The sequence below is a fragment of the Oncorhynchus kisutch genome, linkage group LG23 (genome assembly GCF_002021735.2).
Source record: "Oncorhynchus kisutch isolate 150728-3 linkage group LG23, Okis_V2, whole genome shotgun sequence".
NCBI classification, from domain to species: domain Eukaryota; kingdom Metazoa; phylum Chordata; class Actinopteri; order Salmoniformes; family Salmonidae; genus Oncorhynchus; species Oncorhynchus kisutch.
Genome location: NC_034196.2, coordinates 49,332,284 through 49,354,371, shown reverse-complemented (window position 1 = coordinate 49,354,371; position 22,088 = coordinate 49,332,284). Strand labels below are relative to the sequence as shown.

General features: G+C 42.0%; 1 protein-coding gene across 1 annotated transcript in view; it reads right to left on the bottom strand.

Moving 5' to 3' along the window:
- LOC109882211 (SKI family transcriptional corepressor 2-like) overlaps nt 1-21,604 on the bottom strand; it is a 29,877-nt gene extending 8,273 nt beyond the window's left edge. The window contains exons 1-7 of the mRNA XM_031803014.1: nt 21,434-21,604; nt 18,286-20,197; nt 15,870-15,933; nt 15,638-15,703; nt 13,115-13,279; nt 10,150-10,217; nt 4,149-4,208 (exon numbers count right to left, since the gene is read on the bottom strand). Of these exons, the coding sequence (XP_031658874.1) occupies nt 4,152-4,208; nt 10,150-10,217; nt 13,115-13,279; nt 15,638-15,703; nt 15,870-15,933; nt 18,286-20,109 (2,244 nt within the window). The 5' untranslated portion in view covers nt 20,110-20,197; nt 21,434-21,604 and the 3' untranslated portion in view covers nt 4,149-4,151. The remainder of the gene's footprint in view (nt 1-4,148; nt 4,209-10,149; nt 10,218-13,114; nt 13,280-15,637; nt 15,704-15,869; nt 15,934-18,285; nt 20,198-21,433) is intronic.
- Between the last annotated feature and the right edge of the window lie 484 nt (nt 21,605-22,088).

Sequence of the window (22,088 nt, the reverse complement as noted above, 5' to 3'; positions counted from 1 at the left end):
ATTAGATCGAGCAATGTCAAAGTGGCATTGACTAAAATACAGTAGAATATAATAGAGTATATACATATGAGATGAGTAAAGCAGTATGTAAACATTACTTAAACATTATTAAATTGACTAGTGTTCCGTTATTAAAGTGGCCAGTGATTCCAATTCTTTGTATACAGGGCAGCAGCCTATAAGGTAAAAGGTTGCAAATTATTCATTTTACACAGTAATTTGTGCTCATCTTTATCAAGGGTGTTAATCTTTTCAGACCCCAGTGTGTACAGTGCATTCAGAAACTATTCACACGCTTTGACTTCTTCCACATTGTGTTGTGTTACAGCATGAATTTAAAATGCAATTTAGTTTCAAATTGATTTTTTTTCGTCCCTGGCCTACAGATAATACCCCAAAATAGCAAACTTTGAGTTATGTTTTTCAACATTTTTACAAATGAATTAAACATTAAAAGCTGAAATGTCGAGTCAATAAGTATTAAACCCCTTTGTTATGGCAATCCTAAATAAGTTCAGGAGTAAAAATGTCCTTAACAAGTAAAATAACACATTGCATGGACTCACTCTTTGGGTAATAATAGTGTTTAACATGATTTCCTGAATGACTACCACATCTCTGTACCCCACACATACAATTTCCTGTCAGGTCCCTCAGTTGAGCAGTGAATTTCAAACACAGATTCAAACACAAAGACCAGGGAGGTTTTCAAAGCCTTGCAAAGAAGGGCACCTATTGGTAGATGGGTAAAAAGAATCTGACGTTGAATATCCCTTTGAGCATGTTGAAGTTATTAATTACACTTTGGATGGTGTATCAATACACCCAGTCACTACAAAGATACAGGCGTTCTTTCTAACTCAGTTGACAGAGAGGAAGGAAACCGCTCAGGGATTTCACCATGAGGCCAATGGTGACTTTAAAACAGTTACAGAGTTGAATGGCTGTGATAGGAGAAAACTGAGGATGGATCAACAACATTGTAGTTACTCCACAATACTAACCTAATTGACAGAGTGAAAGGAAGGAAGCCTGTACAGAATAAAAAATATTCCAGAACATGAATCCTGTTTGCAACAAGGCATTAAAGTATACTGCAAAAAACATGTGGCAAAGCAATACATGTTCTGTCCTGAATACAATTGCTATGTTTGGGGCAAATCACATCCATGAGTACCAGTCTCCATATTTTCATGCATAGTGGTGACTGCATAATGTTATGGGTATGCTTGTCATTTGCAAGGACTAGGGAGTTTTCAGGATAAAAAAATAAATGTAATGGAGATAAGCACAGGCAATATCCTAAAGGAAAACCTGGTTCTGTCTGCTTTCCACCAGACACTGGGAGACAAGTTTACCTTTCAGCAGGACAGTAATCTAAAATACAAGGCCAAATCTGCACTGGAGTTTCTTACCAAGAAGTCAGTGTTTCTACACAGTTTTCTACAGTTTTGACTTAAATCTGCTTGGAAATCTATGGCAAGACCTGAAAATGGTTGTCTAGCAATGAGCAACAATCAATTTGACAGAGTTTGAAGAATGTTTAAAAAGAATTATGGGCAAATGTTGCACAATCCAGATGTGCAAAGCTCTTAGAGACTTACCCAGAAAGACTCACAGTTGTAATTGCTGCCAAAATGATTGTAACATGTATTGGCTCAATAGTAAAACAGACAACTATGAAAAAGGACAAAAAAAAGGACGTGAAGATGTTTGACAATACAACATGTGACCTCGTCCCCCAACCCCCGTGCTTCATGTATTGGCTATCTAATCAAAATATATTCGTGTTTAATTTTTCATAAATGATTTACAAATGTTAGCATATTTCTTCCACTTTGACATTAGTGTATTTTGTGTAGAAAGTTGACCAAAAAAGAACAATTAAAACCAGCACAATAAAATGTGGAAAAAGTCAAGGGGTGTGGATACTTTTTGAACGCACCGGTTCGTCTCAATCCACCGCATCCACCTACGTCATGTCATGTTGCACTTCCGCATCTGCGGTGAAAGGTAGCAGAACTACAGCCGGAAATCGCTTTCACTAGACCCGTCTGAAGATAACCAGTAACGGTTTAAAAAATGAATGGAAGTATGAAGGTAGTTTTGTGCCTACCCAAAAACGTGTTAAATATGTGTTAAAAAAACAACAACCAAAATATACAGTTGAAGTCGGAAGTTTACATACACCTTGGCCAAGTACATTTAAACTCAGTTTTTCACAATTCCTGACATTTAATCCAAGTAAAAATTCCCTGTTTTAGGTCAGTTAGGATCATCACTTTATGTTAAGAATGTGAAATGTCGGAATAATAGTAGAGAGAATTATTTATTTCAGCTTTTGTTCCTTTCATCACATTCCCAGTGGGTCAGAAGTTTACATACACTCAATTAGTATTTGAAGGCATTGCCTTTAAATAGTTTAACTTGGGTCAGACATTTCGGGTAGCCTTCCACAAGCTTCCCACAATAAGTTGGGTGAATTTTGGCCCATTCCTCCTGACAGAGCTGATGTAACGAAGTCAGGTTTGTAGGCCTCCTTGCTCGCACATGCTTTTTCTGTTCTGCTCACACATTTTCCATAGGATTGAGGTCAGGGCTTTGTGATGGCCACTCCAATACCTTGACTTTGTTGTCCTTAAGCCATTTTGCCACAAAAAAGTATGCTTGGGGTCAATGTCCATTTGGAAGACCCATTTGCGACCAATCTTTAACTTCCTGACTGATGTCTTGAGATGTTGCTTCAATATATCCACATAATTGTCCCCTCTCATGATGCTATCTATTTTGTGCAGTGCACTAGTCCCTCCTCCAGCAAAGCACCCCCACAACATGATGCTGTCCCCCCCCCCCCCGTGCTTCACAGTTGGGATGGTGTTCTTCGGCTTGCAACCCGCCCCCTTTTTCCTCCAAACATAACGATGGTCATTATGGCCAAACAGTTCTATTTTTGTTTCATCAGACCAGAGGTAATTTCTCCAAAAAGTACAATCTTTGTCTCCATGTGCAGTTGCAAACTGTAGTCTGGCTTTTTTATGTTGGTTTTGGAGCAGTGGCTTCTTCCTTGCTGAGCGGCCTTTCAGGTTATGTCGATATAGGACTTGTTTTACTGTGGATATAGATACTTTTGTACCTGTTTCCTCCAGCATCTTCACAAGGTCCTTTGCTGTTGTTCTTTTGGATTGATGTGCACTTTTCACACCAAAGTATGTTCATCTCTAGGAGAAAATGGGGTCTCCTTCCTGAGCGGTATGACGGCTTCGTGGTCCCATGGTGTTTATACTTGCGTACTATTGTTTGTACAGATGAACGTGGTACCTTCAGGCATTTATAAATTGTTCCCAAGGATGAACCAGACTTGTGGAGGTCTACAATTTTTTCTGAGGTCTTGGCTGATTTCTTTTGATTTTCCCATGATGTCAAGCAAAGAGGCACTGAGTTTGAAGGTAGGCCTTGAAAAACATCCACAGGTCCACCTCTAATTGACTCAAATGGTTTCAATTAGCCTATCAAAAGCCATGACATCATTTTCAGGAATTTTCCAAGCTGTTTATTTTCCAAGCTGTTCCAAGGCACAGTCAACTTAGTGTATGCAAACTTCTGACCCACTGGAATTGTGATACTGTGAATTATAAGTGAAATAATCTGTCTGTAAACAATGTCATGCACAAAGTAGATGTCCGAACCAACTTGCCAAAACTATAGTTTGTTAACAATAAATTTGTGGAGTGGTTGAAAAATGAGTTTTAATGACTCCAACCTAAGTGTATGTAAACATCCGACTTTAACTGTATACATATATATAGCTGAGTTTTTTTTAGATATCCTATATTTAGGACAGACACTTCAAAACCTTGTTCATTATGACTTATGTTTTAACTGTGTTATTCTATGCTATTCTCTGGGCTATTTTTGTAAAGGCCAAATTCAATATTTATTTTAAATAATTTGTATATATATATTATTTTATTCTTATGGGTCCTAAAATTATAAATCAAATAGCAAAATTATCCTTAGTATGACCATCTTAAAACAAGTCCACGTCAGCTTAGAACCCTCCCCCCTATTTTAAACTCCCCCACAACAACATATTTTCCATCGCCTTCACAAAACACTGAATGTTCTAAAACCATCAAGAAGGTACTTACAATTTAGCTCTTTTTGTTAAGATGTGATGTGATCTTTTCTTTCCGGATGATGTTTGGCATCTGAAGAACAAGGTAGAAAAATAACATTAGTCCAGTGTACGTACAGTGTAGATATACCTTGTTATGCAGTCATTTACATTTATTTAGCGCATTTGATTTGCAAACAAATATAAATTGATTGTTCTGAACCTCCCTTCACTCTAGGGTTAGATACTCATAACACAACCTCATTCTTAAGGGGGTTCAGATCTATCATTACAGACTGTAAACTATAGACAGAACCATCAGCTCCTCCTCTGAATCAGATACATCATTACAGACTAAACACGAACACAGCTATATATAACTGGAGAACACAGCTATATATAACTGGAGAACACAGCTATATATAACTGGAGAACACAGCTATATATAACTGGAGAACACAGCTATATATAACTGGAGAACACAGCTATATATAACTGGAGAACACAGCTATATGTAATTGGAGAGCAGGATATAAACAGCTATATACGTACCAGTCAAAGGTTTGTGTCCAACTTTTGACTGGTACGTATATAGCTGTTTATATCCTGCTCTCCAATTACATATAGCTGTGTTCTCCAGTTATATATAGCTGTGTTCTCCAGTTATATATAGCTGTGTTCTCCAGTTATATATAGCTGTGTTCTCCAGTTATATATAGCTGTGTTCTCCAGTTATATATATCCTGTTCTCCAGTTATATATAGCTGTGTTCTCCAGTTATATATAGCTGTGTTCTCCAGTTATATATAGCTGTGTTCTCCAGTTATATATAGCTGTGTTCTCCAGTTATATATAGCTGTGTTCTCCAGTTATATATATCCTGTTCTCCAGTTATATATAGCTGTGTTCTCCAGTTATATATAGCTGTGTTCTCCAGTTATATATAGCTGGATGTAATTGGAGAGCAGGATATAAACAGCTATATACGTACCAGTCAAAAGTTTGGACACACATAGTCATTTTAGGGTTTTTCTTTATTTTTAATATTTTATTCATTGTAGAAAAAAAAGTGAAGACATCAAAACTATGAAATAACAGAGAGTGATGGAGTGCTGCATCAAATGACCTGGCCTCCACAATCACCTGACCTCAACCCAATCGAGATGGTTTGGGATTAATTGAACCACAGAGTGAAGGAAAAGCAGTGCTCAGAATACTCCTTCAAGACTGTTGGAAAATCATACCAGGTGAAGCTGGTTGAGAGAATGCCAAGACTGTGCAAAGATGTCATCAAGGCAAAGGGTGGCTACTTTGAAGAATCTAAAATATAAACTATTTTTTTTATTTGTTTAACACTTTTTGGGTTACTACATGATTCCATATGTGTTATTTCATAGTTTTAATGTCTTAACTATTATTCTACAATGTAGAAAATTGAAAAAATAAAGAAAAACCCTTAAATGAGTAGGTGTGTCCAAACATTTGACTGGTACTGTGTAACTGACAAGCAGATGCAGAGTGTGACTGATGCCAATATGTTCAACTGTTCATCTCATTGACTACTGCTACAAATGAACTTCCTAGCCTTGAAAGGCATGTCAGATGCTTGTTTGATATATGTTTTAAATACAATGAAATACAGGATGGGACAATCAGAAAAGTATGAAACACTTCTTAGGGATAGGGTGCAGTATTTTCACATCCGGATGAAAAGTGTGCGTAAAGTAAACTGCCTGCGACTCAGGCCCAGAACCTAGGATATGCATATAAGTAGATTTGTATAGAAAACACTCTAAAGTTTCTACAACTGTTAAAATAATGTCTGTGAGTATAACAGAACTGATTTGACAGGTGAAACCCCGAGGACAAACCATCCAGGGAAAAAATAATTAAGGTCATATTATTTCCCAATAGTTTTCTACGTGAAGCCCTGATTATTAGGAACCTGCTTGCAGTTCCTATGGCTTCCACTAGATGTCAACAGTCTTTAGAAATTGTTCAATGTTTTTATTTTGAGAAATTAAGAAGTAATGGCTGTTCTTTGTAAGTGTCACTCCAGGTGGACTGGAACGCGCTTCACATGGTTTTTATCTGGAATTGGAAACAGTTTATCCCGTCATCATTTTGATCAATTATTTACATTTTGGGATACTGAGGTTGGATTAGGAACGTTGTTTGAAATGTTTGGACCAAGTTTACAGGTAACTTATTAGATACTTTGTAGTCATGTTGGGGGAGTTGGAACCGATGCATTTCTGAATCAAACGAGCCAAATAAATTCACATTTTGGGGATATAAAGAAGGAATTTATTGAACAAAATGACCATTCATTGTGTTACTGAGACATTTGGGATTGCAAAACGAAGAAGATCTTCAAAGGTAAGGCATTTATTATATCATTATTTCTGACTTTTGTGTCGCCATCTGCCTGGTTGAAAATTATTTTAATGTGTTTGTATGCGGGGCGCTGTCCTCAGATAATCGCATGGTCTGCTTTCGCCGTAAAGCCTTTTTGAAATCTGACACTGGGGCTCGATTAACAAGATGTTAAACTTTATTGTGATATATTAGATTTATATTTTTGTGAATCTTGAATTTATATTTCTGTAGTTTGAATTTGGCGCTCTGCAATTTCACTGGATGTTGTCAAATCAATCCCGCTAAACAGGTTAATCACTAACAGGTTAATCACAATAAGATTAATCAGAATAGGCTTAATCAGAATAGGATTAATCAGAATAGGTTTAATCAGAATAGGATTAATCAGAATAGGATTAATCAGAATAGGATAAATCAGAATAGGATTAATCAGAATAGGATTAATCAGAATAGGATTAATCAGAATAGGATTAATCAGAATAGGCTTGATCAGAATAGGATTAATCAGAATAGGATAAATCAGAACAGGATTAATCAGAATAGGTTTAATCAGAATAGGATTAATCAGAATAGGATAAATCAGAATAGGATTAATCAGAATAGGTTTAATCAGAATAGGATTAATCAGAATAGGTTTAATCAGAATAGGATTAATCAGAATAGGATTAATTAGAATAGGTTTAATCAGAATAGGATAAATCAGAATAGGATTAATCAGAATAGGATTCATCAGAATAGGATTCATCAGAATAGGCTTGATCAGAATAGGATTAATCAGAATCGGATTAATCAGAAGAGGATTCATCAGAATAGGATTAATCAGAATATGATTAACCTGGTTAATCAGAATAGGATTCATCAGAAAAGGCTTAATCAGAATAGGCTTGATCAGAATAGGATTAATCAGAATGGGATTTTTGATATGTTGAAATGTTTTCATCAAATAACATAGTATTAAAAGTATGATCATATAATAATAATAATATCATATTTTGAAAATTAATAGAAACTACCAAGTTCAAAAAACGAATAATCACATAACAGCAGTTCCTAGCATTTTACTCCTCACTGTCAGACAGTATAGTAGGGGTTAGGGTCAGACAGTGTAACAGTGTAGTAGGGGTTAGGGTCAGACAGTGTAACAGTGTAGTAGGGGTTAGGGTCAGACATTATAACAGTGTAGTAGGGGTTAGGGTCAGACAGTGTAGTTGGGGTTAGGGTCAGACAGTGTAGTTGGGGTTAGGGTCAGACAGTGTAGTAGGGGTTAGGGTCAGACAGTGTAACAGTGTAGTAGGGGTTAGGGTCAGACAGTGTAGTAGGGGTTAGGGTCAGACAGTGTAGTAGGGGTTAGGGTCAGACAGTGTAGTTGGGGTTAGGGTCAGACAGTGTAACAGTGTAGCAGGGGTTAGGGTCAGACAGTGTAATAGGGGTTAGGTTCAGACAGTGTAGTAGGGGTTAGGGTCAGACAGTGTAGTTGGGGTTAGGGTCAGACAGTGTGACAGTGTAGTAGGGGTTAGGGTCAGACAGTATAGTAGGGGTTAGGGTCAGACAGTGTAGTAGGGGTTATGGTCAGACAGTGTAACAGTGTAGTAGGGGTTAGGGTCAGACACTGTAACAGTGTAGTAGGGGTTAGGGTCAGACAGTGTAGTAGGGGTTAGGGTCAGACAGTGTAGTAGGGGTTAGGGTCAGACAGTGTAACAGTGTAGTAGGGGTTAGGGTCAGACAGTGTCATAGGGTTTAGGGTCAGACAGTGTAGTTGGGGTTAGGGTCAGACAGTGTAGTAGAGGTTAGGGTCAGACAGTGTAGTAGGGGTTAGGGTCAGTAAGTGTAGTAGGGGTTAAGGTCAGACAGTGTAGTAGGGGTTAGGGTCAGACAGTGTAGTTGGGGTTAGGGTCAGACAGTGTAGTAGAGGTTAGGGTCAGACAGTGTAGTAGGGGTTAGGGTCAGAAAGTGTAGTTGGGGTTAGGGTCAGACAGTGTAGTAGAGGTTAGGGTCAGACAGTGTAGTAGGGGTTAGGGTCAGACAGTGCAGTAGGGGTTAAGGTCAGACAGTGTAGTAGGGGTTAGGGTCAGACAGTGTAGTTGGGGTTAGGGTCAGACAGTGTAACAGTGCAGTAGGGGTTAGGGTCAGACAGTGTAGTAGGGGTTAGGGTCAGACAGTGTAATAGGGGTTAGGGTCAGACAGTGTAGTTTGGGATAGGGTCAGACAGTGTAGTTGGGGATAGGGTCAGACAGTGTAGTGGGGGATAGGGTCAGACAGTATAGTAGGGGTTCGGTTCAGACAGTGTAGTAGGGGTTAGAGTCAGACAGTGTAGTAGGGGTTAGGGTCAGACAGTGTAGTTGGGGTTAGGGTCAGACAGTGTAGTAGGGGTTAGAGTCAGACAGTGTAGTTGGGGTTAGGGTCAGACAGTGTAGTAGGGGTTAGGGTCAGACAGTGTAGTAGGGGTTAGGGTCAGACAGTGTAGTAGGGGTTAGGGTCAGACAGTGTAGTAGGGGTTAGGGTCAGACAGTGTAGTAGGGGTTAGGGTCAGACAGTGTAGTTGGGGTTAGGGTCAGACAGTGTAACAGTGTAGCAGGGGTTAGGGTCAGACAGTGTAATAGGGGTTAGGTTCAGACAGTGTAGTAGGGGTTAGGGTCAGACATTGTAGTTGGGGATAGGGTCAGACAGTGTAGTGGGGGTTAGGGTCAGACAGTATAGTAGGGGTTCGGTTCAGACAGTGTAGTAGGGGTTAGAGTCAGACAGTGTAGTAGGGGTTAGGGTAAGACAGTGTAGTAGGGGATAGGGTCAGACAGTATTAGTAGGGGTTAGGGTCAGACAGTGTAGTAGGGGTTAGGGTCAGACAGTGTAGTAAGGGTTAGGGTCAGACAGTGTAACAGTGTAGTAGGGGTTAGAGTCAAACAGTGTAGATGAGGTTAGGGTCAGACAGTATAGTAGGGGTTAGGGTCAGACAGTGTAGTAGGGGTTAGGGTCAGACAGTGTAGTAGGGGTTAGGGTCAGACAGTGTAGTAGGGGTTGGGGTCAGAAAGTGTAGTAGGGGTTAGGGTCAGACAGTGTAACAGTGTAGTAGGGGTTAGGGTCAGACAGTGTAGTAGGGGTTGGGATCAGACATTGTAACAGTGTAGTAGGGGTTAGGGTCAGACAGTGTAGTAGGGTTTAGGGTCAGACAGTGTAGTAGGGGTTAAGGTCAGACAGTGTAGTAGGGGTTAGGGTCAGACAGTGTAGTTGGGGTTAGGGTCAGACAGTGTAGTTGGGGTTAGGGTCAGACAGTGTAACAGTGTAGTAGGGGTTAGGGTCAGACAGTGTAGTAGAGGTTAGGGTCAGACAGTGTCGTAGGGGTTAGGGTCAGACAGTGCAGTAGGGGTTAAGGTCAGACAGTGTAGTAGGGGTTAGGGTCAGACAGTGTAGTTGGGGTTAGGGTCAGACAGTGTAACAGTGCAGTAGGGGTTAGGGTCAGACAGTGTAGTAGGGGTTAGGGTCAGACAGTGTAATAGGGGTTAGGGTCAGACAGTGTAGTTGGGGATAGGGTCAGACAGTGTAGTGGGGGTTAGGGTCAGACAGTGTAGTAGGGGTTAGGGTCAGATAGAGTAACAGTGTAGTAGGGGTTAGGGTCAAACAGTGTAGAATAAATGTTATGGTATAGTAGTAGGTGATCTGACCATCTGTAGCTGCTGCACCATCTCCTCTCTGTACGATAGTTCTCGCTTCATCTGGTCCTGGAAATGATCTGGGATGGATAAAAACACATTCAGTTCACAATTACACTCCCAGATAATGAGGAAATCATTTGGGATTGATGGAATAAGGTTAGGGTGTTAAGCGTAACAGTCAGGGTGTGAGGGGTTAGGGTGTGAGGGGTTAGGGTATGAGGAGTTAGGGTGTGAGCTGTTAGGGTTAGGGTGTGAGGGGTTAGGGTGTGATGGGTTAGGGTTAGGGTGTGAGTGGTTTGGGTATGAGGGGTTAGGGTATGAGGGGTTAGGGTGTGAGGGGTTAGGGTGTGAGGGGTTTGGGTGTGAGGGGTTTGGGTATGAGGGGTTAGGGGTTAGGGTATGAGGGGTTAGGGTGTGAGGGGTTAGGGGTTAGGGTGTGAGGGGATTGGGTATGAGGGGTTAGGGTATGAAGGGTTAGGGTATGAGGGGTTAGGGTATGAAGGTTTAGGGTATGAGGGGTTTGGGTATGAAGGGTTAGCATTAGGTTATGAGTGGCTATGGTTAGGGTATGAGAGGTCAGGGTATGAGGGGTTAGGGTTAGGGTGTGAGGGGTTAGGGTATGAGTGGTTAGGGTGTGAGGGTGTGAGGGGTTAGGGTATGAGTGGTTAGGGTATGAGTGGTTAGGGTTAGGGTGTGAGGGGTTAGGGTGTGAGGGGTTAGGGTATGAGAGGTTAGGGTGTGAGGGGTAAGGGTATGAGAGGGTTAAGGTATGAGGGGTTAGGTTTAGGGTATGAGGGGTTAGGGTATGAGGGGTTATGGTATGAGGGGTTAGGGTATGAGGGGTTAGGTTTAAGGTATGAAGGGTTAAGGTTAAGGTATGAGGGGATAGGGTTAGGGTATGAGAGGTCAGGGTATGAGGGGTTAGGGTATGAAGGGTTAGGTTTAGGGTCAGGGTATGAGGGGTTAGGGTTAAGGTATGAAGAGTTAGGTTTAGGGTCAGGGTATGAGGGCTTAGAATTTGGGTATGAGAAGTCAGGTTATGATGGGTTAGGGTATGAAGGGTTAGGGTTAGGGTGTGAGGGGTTAGGGTATGAGGGTTAGATTATGAGGGGTTTATAGGTATCCGGGGTTAAGGTATGAGGGGTTAGGGTTAGGGTATGAGGGGGTAGGGTTAAGGTATGAGGGGTTAGCGTTAGGGCATGAGGGATTAGAATTAGGGTATGAGAGGTCAGAGTATGAGGGGTTAGGGTTAAGGTATGAAGGGTTAGGTTTAGGGTCAGGGTATTAGAGTATGAAGGGTTAGGGTTAGGGTATGAGGGGTTAGGGTATGAGGGGTTAGTGTATGAAGGGTTAGAGTATGAAGGGTTAGGATATGAAGGGTTAGGGTATGAGGGGTTTGGGTTAGGGTTAGGGTATGAAGGGTTAGAGTATGAAGGGTTAGGGTTAGGGTATGAAGGGTTAGGTTATGATGGGTTAGGGTATGAGGGGTTGGGGTTAGGGTTAGGTTATGAAGGGTTAGAGTATGAAGGGTTGGGGTTAGGGTATGGGGGGTTAGGTTATGATGGGTTAGGGTATGAGGGGTTGGGGTTAGGGTTAGGGTATGAAGGGTTAGAGTATGAAGGGTTGGGGTTAGGGTATGGGGGGTTAGGGTATGAGGGGTTAGGGTATGAAGGGTTAGAGTATGACGGGTTAGGATATGAAGGGTTAGGGTATGAGGGGTTTGGGTTAGGGTTAGGGTAGGGTATGAAGGGTTAGAGTATGAAGGGTTAGGGTTAGGGTATGAAGGGTTAGGTTGTGATGGGTTAGGATATGAAGGGTTAGGGTATGAGGGGTTGGGGTTAGGGTTAGGGTATGAAGGGTTAGAGTATGAAGGGTTGGGGTTAGAGTATGGGGGGTTAGGGTATGAGGGGTTAGGGTATGAAGGGTTAGAGTATGAAGGGTTAGGATATGAAGGGTTAGGGTATGAGGGGTTTGGGTTAGGGTATGAAGGGTTAGAGTATGAAGGGTTAGGGTTAGGGTATGAAGGGTTAGGTTATGATGGGTTAGGATATGAAGGGTTAGGGTATGAGGGGTTTGGGTTAGGGTTAGGGTATGAAGGGTTAGAGTATGAAGGGTTAGGGTTAGGGTATGAAGGGTTAGGTTATGATGGGTTAGGGTATGAGGGGTTGGGGTTAGGGTTAGGTTATGAAGGGTTAAAGTATGAAGGGTTGGGGTTAGGGTATGGGGGGTTAGGTTATGATGGGTTAGGGTATGAGGGGTTGGGGTTAGGGTTAGGGTATGAAGGGTTAGAGTATGAAGGGTTGGGGTTAGGGTATGGGGGGTTAGGGTATGAGGGGTTAGGGTATGAGGGGTTAGGGTATGAAGGGTTAGAGTATGACGGGTTAGGATATGAAGGGTTAGGGTATGAGGGGTTTGGGTTAGGGTTAGGGTAGGGTATGAAGGGTTAGAGTATGAAGGGTTAGGGTTAGGGTATGAAGGGTTAGGTTATGATGGGTTAGGATATGAAGGGTTAGGGTATGAGGGGTTGGGGTTAGGGTTAGGGTATGAAGGGTTAGAGTATGAAGGGTTGGGGTTAGAGTATGGGGGTTAGGGTATGAGGGGTTAGGGTATGAAGGGTTAGAGTATGAAGGGTTAGGATATGAAGGGTTAGGGTATGAGGGGTTTGGGTTAGGGTATGAAGGGTTAGAGTATGAAGGGTTAGGGTTAGGGTATTAAGGGTTAGGTTATGATGCGTTAGGATATGAAGGGTTAGGGTATGAGGGGTTGGGGTTAGGGTTAGGGTATGAAGGGTTAGAGTATGAAGGGTTGGGGTTAGGGTATGGGGGGTTAGGGTATGAGGGGTTAGGGTATGAAGGGTTAGAGTATGAAGGATTAGGATATGAAGGGTTAGGGTATGGAGGGGTTTGGGTTAGGGTTAGGGTATGAAGGGTTAGGATATGAAGGGTTAGGGGTAGAGACAGAGAGGTAGACCTACGGAACACAGGGAAGGGGGAGTTTCCCTTCAGAGCGTGGAACTCCTGTTCTAGTCGTCTTCGTAGATCGATCTGTTCCAATAGAACCTTCTGGAGTTCCTCTTTCTCCATGTTCTCAACATCCTCCTTTAGTGGAACAGGGGAACTTCCATCTTGTGTTTGATCACCTGGAAAGGGGGAAAGAAAATAAATGTTGAGTATGAATCAAGCACTCAATAGGACAGTGAGTTATATTATCCCTCTAATAATCTGTAGTCCTCTGATTGCAATGTAACCATTGGCCTGTAGGTGTCAGTCTAACTGCATATTTCCACCTGTCTGGATCCTTGAAGGCTTTGATCTTCTATTGCCCTGTCTACTGTGTTCTCAGAGAACTACTGTCATTTACATTCTCAATGGTCATTGCATTCCGTATAGAACCACATGTTTGTAAATGTTAAATGTCAAACTGCACTAATAATCTCATTATAATCGTGCCCGCTATTCATTTGACTGAATGTATCGATCAGACAATATGTTGTTGCATTATGCTATAAACCAATCAATAAACATGGAAAACGCTTGATCATGTAAATAACTAATTAAACCACTTGGTGAATGCGTTAATTAAATACTTTCCCTAAAATGCTTGAAATATCATTCACTTGAAACAATATTTTTGTTATTATGGTGCCTGTAAAACCTATTGTTCTGTCTGCAGTCTATAGTGTCTGTAGCCGTGCTGCGTTTTTTAACAGTGGATTTGTATTACTGTAGCCCTGTAACCATGATAACCATATTGTTCTATCACTCTTCTACAATGTTAGTGTCGTTTCCATTATGGCCTGATTTCTTCATCTATGAACCTGAAAATGTCTTGTGTGTTTGTGTCTGAATTCTGACAATGTGGCAAATCAAATGGCTTAAATGAAGCGATCCAGCACATTTGTGTATATAATCTCCCCCTCGCTCTCTCCCTCTCTGTATGTATAATCTTCCCCTCTCTCCATCTCTCTCTCTCTCCCTCTCTCTTTCCCTCTCTAGTCATTTCATGTCTTGCCTCCTTAAGCCTCCCAACACTTCCCTCATTTGGAACGGCCTGCTCTCGCTCTCTCGCTCCTCTCCTCTCTCTGTCTCATTTGACAAGCAAATCAGCAGACAGTGCCTCAGGATAACAACCTCGTTTGACAGTCAATTAACCGTGAATAGTCAAAGCCAAGGCAGTTTGCATTACATAAATGGAAAATTAGATTATTTTTCTCCCAAGAAACAGCCCTCTCCTTAAGACAGAGTCTGAGAGTCTTTGGAATCAGAACGTCTAATCACGTCGTCCATCGCCCAGGGAGACGTTTAGCAATCAGACAAAGGTGGTCTCATTTAATTTGTTTCGTGTAATTTTTTGAAATAAATTCTACATTATGTGAGGATATCATTATGGGCTACATAATAAGAATGTTGGCATAGATGTCATAAAACCCTTTTAATGTCTCTGTGACAGATATAAAAGGCAATAAGATGTGATCTTTGTAATGAAAGGTTTTGCCAAGGGAAAAGGCAATTATATGGGTTTGATATTGTTGAGATGGAGATTGTCACCTTCCCTGTGTTGAGCTGATTGTCTTGTTGAACTGTAATGGCTCCCTGTAGAACACATTCTAGAACTGTAATGGCCCCCTGTAGAACACATTCTAGAACTGTAATGGCCCCCTGTAGAACACAATCTACAAAACATTCTGGACCACATTGGAACACTGGAAACAGCCGATGTTCCGTTGCACAGTCTATCAGCTATTCCATCTATTTATGTATCTCTAGTAATCCGTAAACCTACAGGATGGTCTGTGAGAGGAGAATGAATCTGCTGTTCTCCTTGTCTAGATAAATGTCCTATTATAGTGATGGTTTTATCTGTCTTGATAAATCAGTTAGAAAAGTTAGATATTGCAGAGGAGGTTTATCTGCCTTGATTAAACAGTTAGATATTGTAGTAGAGGTGTTATCTGTCTTGATTAAACAGTTAGATATTATAGTAGAGGTTTTATCTGTCTTGATTAAACAGTTAGATATTATAGTAGAGGTTTTATCTGTCTTGATTAAACAGTTAGATATTATAGTAGAGGTTTTATCTGTCTTGATTAAACAGTTAGATATTATAGTAGAGGTTAAATCTGTCTTGGTTAAACAGTTAGATATTATAGTAGAGGTTTTATCTGTCTTGATTAAACAGTTAGATATTATAGTAGAGGTTTTATCTGTCTTGATTAAACAGTTAGATATTATAGTAGAGGTTTTATCTGTCTTGATTAAACAGTTAGATATTATAGTAGAGGTTTTATCTGTCTTGATTAAACAGTTAGATATTATAGTAGAGGTTAAATCTGTCTTGATTAAACAGCTAGATATTATAGTAGAGGTTTTATCTGTCTTGGTTAAACAGTTAGATATTATAGTAGAGGTTTTATCTGTCTTGATTAAACAGTTAGATATTATAGTAGAGGTTTTATCTGTCTTGATTAAACAGCTAGATATTATAGTAGAGGTTTTACCTGCCGTCTCTCTCCAGTACTCTGGGCCAGATGAGTCTGTCTCTGATACAAAGAAACTGCTGGGCTCTTTGTTTTCATCAAGAGGAGAATGAGAGAGGAAGAGGAGAACAGAAGGACATTCATTCATCTGTTTATAAGGGAACAGAGTTGATTTGGTCACCTGCACACAGAAAACTGGTAGAAAGGAACCGATGTCTTCAAACCAAAAAGATGAGGAGGTAATGCTACTCACGAGCTATGTTGGAGTTTTCTTTGGTTGTGTAAACAGGCAGTCCATGGTCTCTGCTTTTATGAGTCTGAGAACACAGAGAAAGACAGAGGTTTTAGCATGTGCATATCAAACCGAGAAGGAGTCTAATAATGCTACCCACAATAGAACCACTGGTGTCCTGGGATAGAGAATGCTGGTGTACACTAGAATAGCTTCTGGCCTTCACAGTCTTGAAGAGTCAATGGAGTGGAACAATTCTCCTTTTGGCCTAATTTTGTCTATCATGAACAACACTCTTAATATAAGCCTGTAGTGTAATTATCCAATGGGAAGCCTGTAGTGTTACTAACCAATGGGAAGCCTGTAGTGTTACTAACCAATGGGAAGCCTGTAGTGTTACTATCCAATGGGAATCCTGTAGTGTTACTATCCAATGGGAAGCCAGTAGTGTTACTAGCCAATGGGAAGCCTGTAGTGTTATTATCCAATGGGAAGCATGTAGTGTAATTATCCAATGGGAAGCCTGTAGTGTAATTATCCAATGGGAAGCCTGTAGTGTTACTAACCAATGGGAAACCTGTAGTTTAATTATCCAATGGGAAGCCTGTAGTGTTACTATCCAATGGGAAGCCTGTAGTGTTACTATCCAATGGGAACCCTGTAGTGTTACTATCCAATGGGAAGCCTGCAGTGTTACTAACCAATGGGAAGCCTGTAGTGTTACTATCCAATGGGAATCCTGTAGTGTTACTATCCAATGGGAATCCTGTAGTGTTACTATCCAATGGGAAGCCTGTAGTGTTACTAACCAATGGGAAGCCTGTAGTGTTACTATCCAATGGGAATCCTGTAGTGTTACTATCCAATGGGAATCCTGTAGTGTTACTAACCAATGGGAAGCCTGTAGTGTTACTAACCCATGGGAAGCCTGTAGTGTTACTATCCAATGGGAAGCCTGTAGTGTTACTATCCAATGGGAAGCCTGTAGTGTTACTAGCCAATGGGAAGCCTGTAGTGTTACTAACCAATGGGAAGCCTGTATTGTAATTATCCAATGGGAAGCCTGTAGTGTTACTATTCCAAGTGTTTCCCTCCCATACTGAGCCTGTAGCATCAATACAGCAGGACCGTCTCTCTCATCACAGTTACTATTAGACTGTGAATGTCTCTTCAGTAGTGTTAGTAGACTGTGAATGTCTCTTCAGTAGTGTTATTAGACTGTGAATGTCTCCCTCATTAGTGTTGTTATTAGACTGTGAATGTCTCCCTCATTAGTGTTGTTATTAGACTGTGAATGTCTCCCTCATTAGTGTTGTTATTAAACTGTGAATGTCTCCCACATTGATGATACTATTAGACTGTGACTCATTCATTAGTGTTGTCATTAGACTGTGAATGTCTCCCTCATTAGTGTTGTTATTAGACTGTGAATGTCTCCCTCATTAGTGTTGTTATTAGACTGTGAATGTCTCCCTCATTAGTGTTGTTATTAAACTGTGAATGTCTCCCTCATTAGTGTTGTTATTAAACTGTGACTCATTCATTAGTGTTGTCATTAGACTGTGAATGTCTCCCTCATTAGTGTTGTTATTAGACTGTGAATGTCTCCCTCTTTAGTGTTGTTATTAGACTGTGAATGTCTCCCACATTGATGATACTATTTGACTGTGAATGTCTCTTCATTAGTGTTGTTATTAGACTGTGAATGTCTCCCTCATTAGTGTTGTTATTAGACTGTGAATGTCTCCCTCATTAGTGTTGTTATTAAACTGTGAATGTCTCCCACATTGATGATACTATTTGACTGTGAATGTCTCTTCATTAGTGTTGTTATTAGACTGTGAATGTCTCCCTCATTAGTGTTGTTATTAAACTGTGAATGTCTCCCTCTTTAGTGTTGTTATTAAACTGTGAATGTCTCCCTCATTAGTGTTGTTATTAGACTTTGAATGTCTCCTTCATTAGTGTTGTTATTAGACTGTGAATGTCTCCCACATTGATGATACTATTAGACTGTGAATGTCTCCCTCATTGACGTTACTATTTGACTGTGAATGTCTCCCACATTGATGATACTATTAGACTGTGAATGTCTCCCTCATTAGTGTTGTTATTAGACTGTGAATGTCTCCTCACTTGTATTAGTACAACAGGACTGTTTCCCCTGGTTGGGGACCAACTCCCTTAGCCTTGTTAATGTGGAGTCGACAGGTTCCAGATTAGAAAGGCTAACAGGCAGAAAGTGACAAGGAGAGAACCGATATAATGTGACCATTAAACAATACCGGACTGTTCTTATTATCAGGGATCAGAGCACTGTGGATGTTTCATTTCTTCAGGGAGACGCCACTATCAATCTCTTTATGCATATTACATCAGCCAGCCTACAGCGCCAATTAAATAATAATTAGTTAAAGTGCCTTAAGGGAATATTTACATTTTTGTAGGCCTGGTCCTCCAGTGGCAGCGGGGTATGTGTGGGGCTGGGGAGAGAGAGTGTGAGGCTCGCAGGGGGAGCAGGAGGAGAGGCAGGCAGGCTACTGCTGCTCTGGTCCTGGCTGTGATCTGCAGGGCTGCAGGGGAAAGTGACAGCCTCTTTCTCTCCTCTCTCCCATGGTCCTGATCCTTCAGTCAGCCCTCGGAGGTGCAGGCTGCTGTGTGTCTGTGGTGGGGTTGGTCTGTTGAAGCTGTCCTCTTCCTCTTCATCCTGCTTGGTCTCCACATCCACCTCTCCTTCCTCCTCACTCTCTCCTCCCTCTCCCTCTTCCTCCCCTTCTCCTCCGCTCTCAGAGGCGTAGCTGCAGCTGGTGGCGGGGGACAGGTGGCGATCAGAACCAAACTCCTCCAGGTTTCCATGGAGCTTGGCGATGCTCTCTGCATCCTTGACGACGGGTCGGAAGGCTGAATGGTAGGAGGCTTTCCTGGCCTGGAGAGACGGGACGTCCAACAGCTTCAGCCAGCCCTCTGAGGTCACAGGGCGCAGGTCAGAGGTCAGGGGGGAGGAGTCAGGGTCAAACAGGCCTGACCTGGGTGTGGCCCTCATGTCTGGCCCTGCCCTTGGCTGTGAGGGCTCTGATAGGTCGAGGAAGGCCTGCCTGAGGGAAGGGCTCTCGGCCAATGAGGATAGGGTGTTGACGGACGGCTGTGGCTGCAGGTAGGTGGGCACTGGGAGGCCCCCAGCGGCCCTAGGGGGCCAGAACATGCAGAACGGAGGGTAGAAGGTGTCTTTACGACCGGGCCACAGCAGACCTGACAGACCAGTGTTCTTCTGTCCTCCAGCCACCTCACTGTCATCTTTCTTCTGCTGACAGAGGCTGAAGGCTGGGAAGGAGTAAGGGTTGGGGAACAGGGAGGTAGGGGGGAACTTCTGCAGCATGCCGAACCCTTTACTGGGCACAGGGATCACCGGGTAGCTGCGAGGGTTCTTATGGGGAGACAGGCTGCTTCCATCCAGGTCCTCCTCCTCCTCGAAGCGGCTCCTCTTCTGGACCAGGTCAGGGGTCATCATGTGGGGCAGACCAGAGTTCACAACCTTCCCCGGCCCCATGGGGGAGCAGTGAGATGAGGGTAGACACCGCTTCCTGCTGCCACCATTAAACATGGCCTTCACGTCCTCCCAGGCAAACGCCAGGTCATCAGGAGGGGTTTTATCTGACAGCTTCAGGTGGCGTCTCCAGGAGTTGAAGTTAGCAGCGTCCGGCTGGGTGTACTTGGCTTCAGGAGTACGGTGAGAGTGGAAGATGAACTTGTTAGGAGAGAAGTACATGCTGCAGTAGGAACACTTGATGCACTTGGCTCTGCTGCTGTTGTAGCGTGCTGGGATGAAGTTACCACGACTACCCCAGGCACACTCGTGTGACACATCAAAGGCGAAGTTGTCAGGCAGTTTGGGGGGGTTGTTCTCCCCCAGGAAGGACTTACACAGCCGCTCCGCCTCTCGCTTGGTGATCATGCCACAGCGGCGGGAGGAGATGGGCATGGCACCAGCTCGCCTCAGGATCTCCAGCTGGACAGGGGTGCACTGAACACAGGTGATACCCAGCGCCACACGGCGGTTGTGGATCTCGTTATAGCTGTAGTTCTTCAGCAAAGTGTTGGAGATCTGGGCCAGACACAACCGCTCCTGATGGTCGATCACCAAGGAGACGATGGGTACACCATACAGAACCACTTGACCCACCTGGTTGGGCTTCAGGGAGGAGTGGGGGGGTCTGGGGGGGGTCAGGGGCTCCTGCTGGAACGAGCTGGGGGGGGTGGTCATGGTAGCGCTGGTGTTGGTAACCAGGAAGTAGGTTGTGTTACCGTGGAGTCAGTCCTCCTGTCAGTCTGTCTGTCTGGATGATACTCTGCTGGAAAACCACACACACATTAACATTTAAGTTCCAACTGCACATCAGTCATACAGATTTTCAGTTAAAATAAATATAATGATTATTATTACTATTTTAATTATATCAAATTATCATTATCAAAATAAAAGATATGCCTAATGGTGAAGAACTTGACGATGATTGAATAGCAATACCACATATGATTTATTATGTTTCTTATTTATATGATTTTGTTATAAACATTCAATTAAGTTTGTATTGTAGGCGCTAAATGTTCAACTTTCAAATGTTCAACATTTTCTCGCATTTTGCAGAATAAGTTATACGCAACTCCCGCTGAGCCCGCTGCGTATTCGACTTTAAAGCTTAAAGACACGATGTCGCATCGAAGACAAGAAGCAGCCGAACTGTTTTCAACAATGCACATCTGGGAGAATTATAGAGGCTAATTATCGAGAATCATTAGGCGTTACTAGTAAAAAAAAGGTCAATAGTTATTTTACTTTGGGGGTCATTTGTTGATAGACCACAAATGTACAATGTTGATAAAAAGTTATAGAATTGCAACTGAACATGGCGAAATTTAAAATAAAAAATATTGCAATTTAACAGAACTTCCATTTCGTTGATGTTAATACATATTTTGTACTTCAAATGTTTGGTCAAAACACTGGAGGCTATATAACACCTCATTCTGAGAGGCAGTATAGAACCAATTATTAATAGTATGTATGATATTAATATATGACCTGGCTTGGTGTGAACTCTGCTGAATAATAATGTAATTTGGCACGCGTAACATTATAGGACAAAATACAGGTTGACCTGTAGATCAAACCGACATGTGAGGGTCATCCCGGCAGGGCCTAGAAAAGATACACGTCAACGACATGATAGCCTACTGACAGAAGATGTGCAGTGGAGAAGGTCGAGGTATTTTACTGAGCAAGATATTCTAAAATAACAGCATCTATATTATGTCGCAAAATGTGCTCGGTATGCTAGTGATTTTCAGCAGATTTAGACCAGAATTAATTTTCAACATAACACAATTCTAATAATTATTGCTCATTGATGCCGATAGCCACAAAACTAATATTAAGACTCATAATAATAACAGGCCTACTCACAATAATAATAATAATAATAATACAAATAATTATAATCATATCAAAAATAATAATGTAGGCTAATAACACAATAATACACGTCAAACCTCAATTGTTACACTGTGGACAGAATAGGATATCTTACCTCCTCTATAGCGTGATGACAGAAATCCAAATGTTACGAAAATAAAGACATCCCTTATCTCTCGCCCAAAACAACCGATACATTAAAAACCACGTGCCTTACAAAACTGAAGTAAATTAATTCCGAATATTGAAGAAGATATAATATGTTGTTCTATAAAATAATATAGAAGAAGAGAATATATGTTGTTCTATAAAAGAAAGTTACCAGTCGGTGATGAGTAAGTGCGCAGCGCGCTCTGGCTTATTCCCTTTAAAGGACAAGGCGCGTGTCTAGAGGCAGGCGGTGTCGGACGGGACGTGATTGGCGCGTGGCTCTGCCCCTCTTTTAGCTCGATACTTTCCGCCAGGAGCCAATGACGTTTCACTAACTGACACTCAACACTCTAAAGAGACTAATGCAGGAGCCTGGCCCCGGGCTAAAGACGGGCTGTACACCTCCAATCTGAATGAGGACTCTGACTCACAAATCCACAAACAGCAGATATGTAGCAGGCTTACCAACAACGAGATGAACAATAAGTAGGTCGATGTCACTAACTAAAATGCCTCTGTGGCCTATTTTACACGGTGTCGGTCCTACATCACAGAACTCATGGTGCTGTGTAGCTCAAACATAACCTGGAGTAGGCTAAAACAATTTGTTAACCTACATC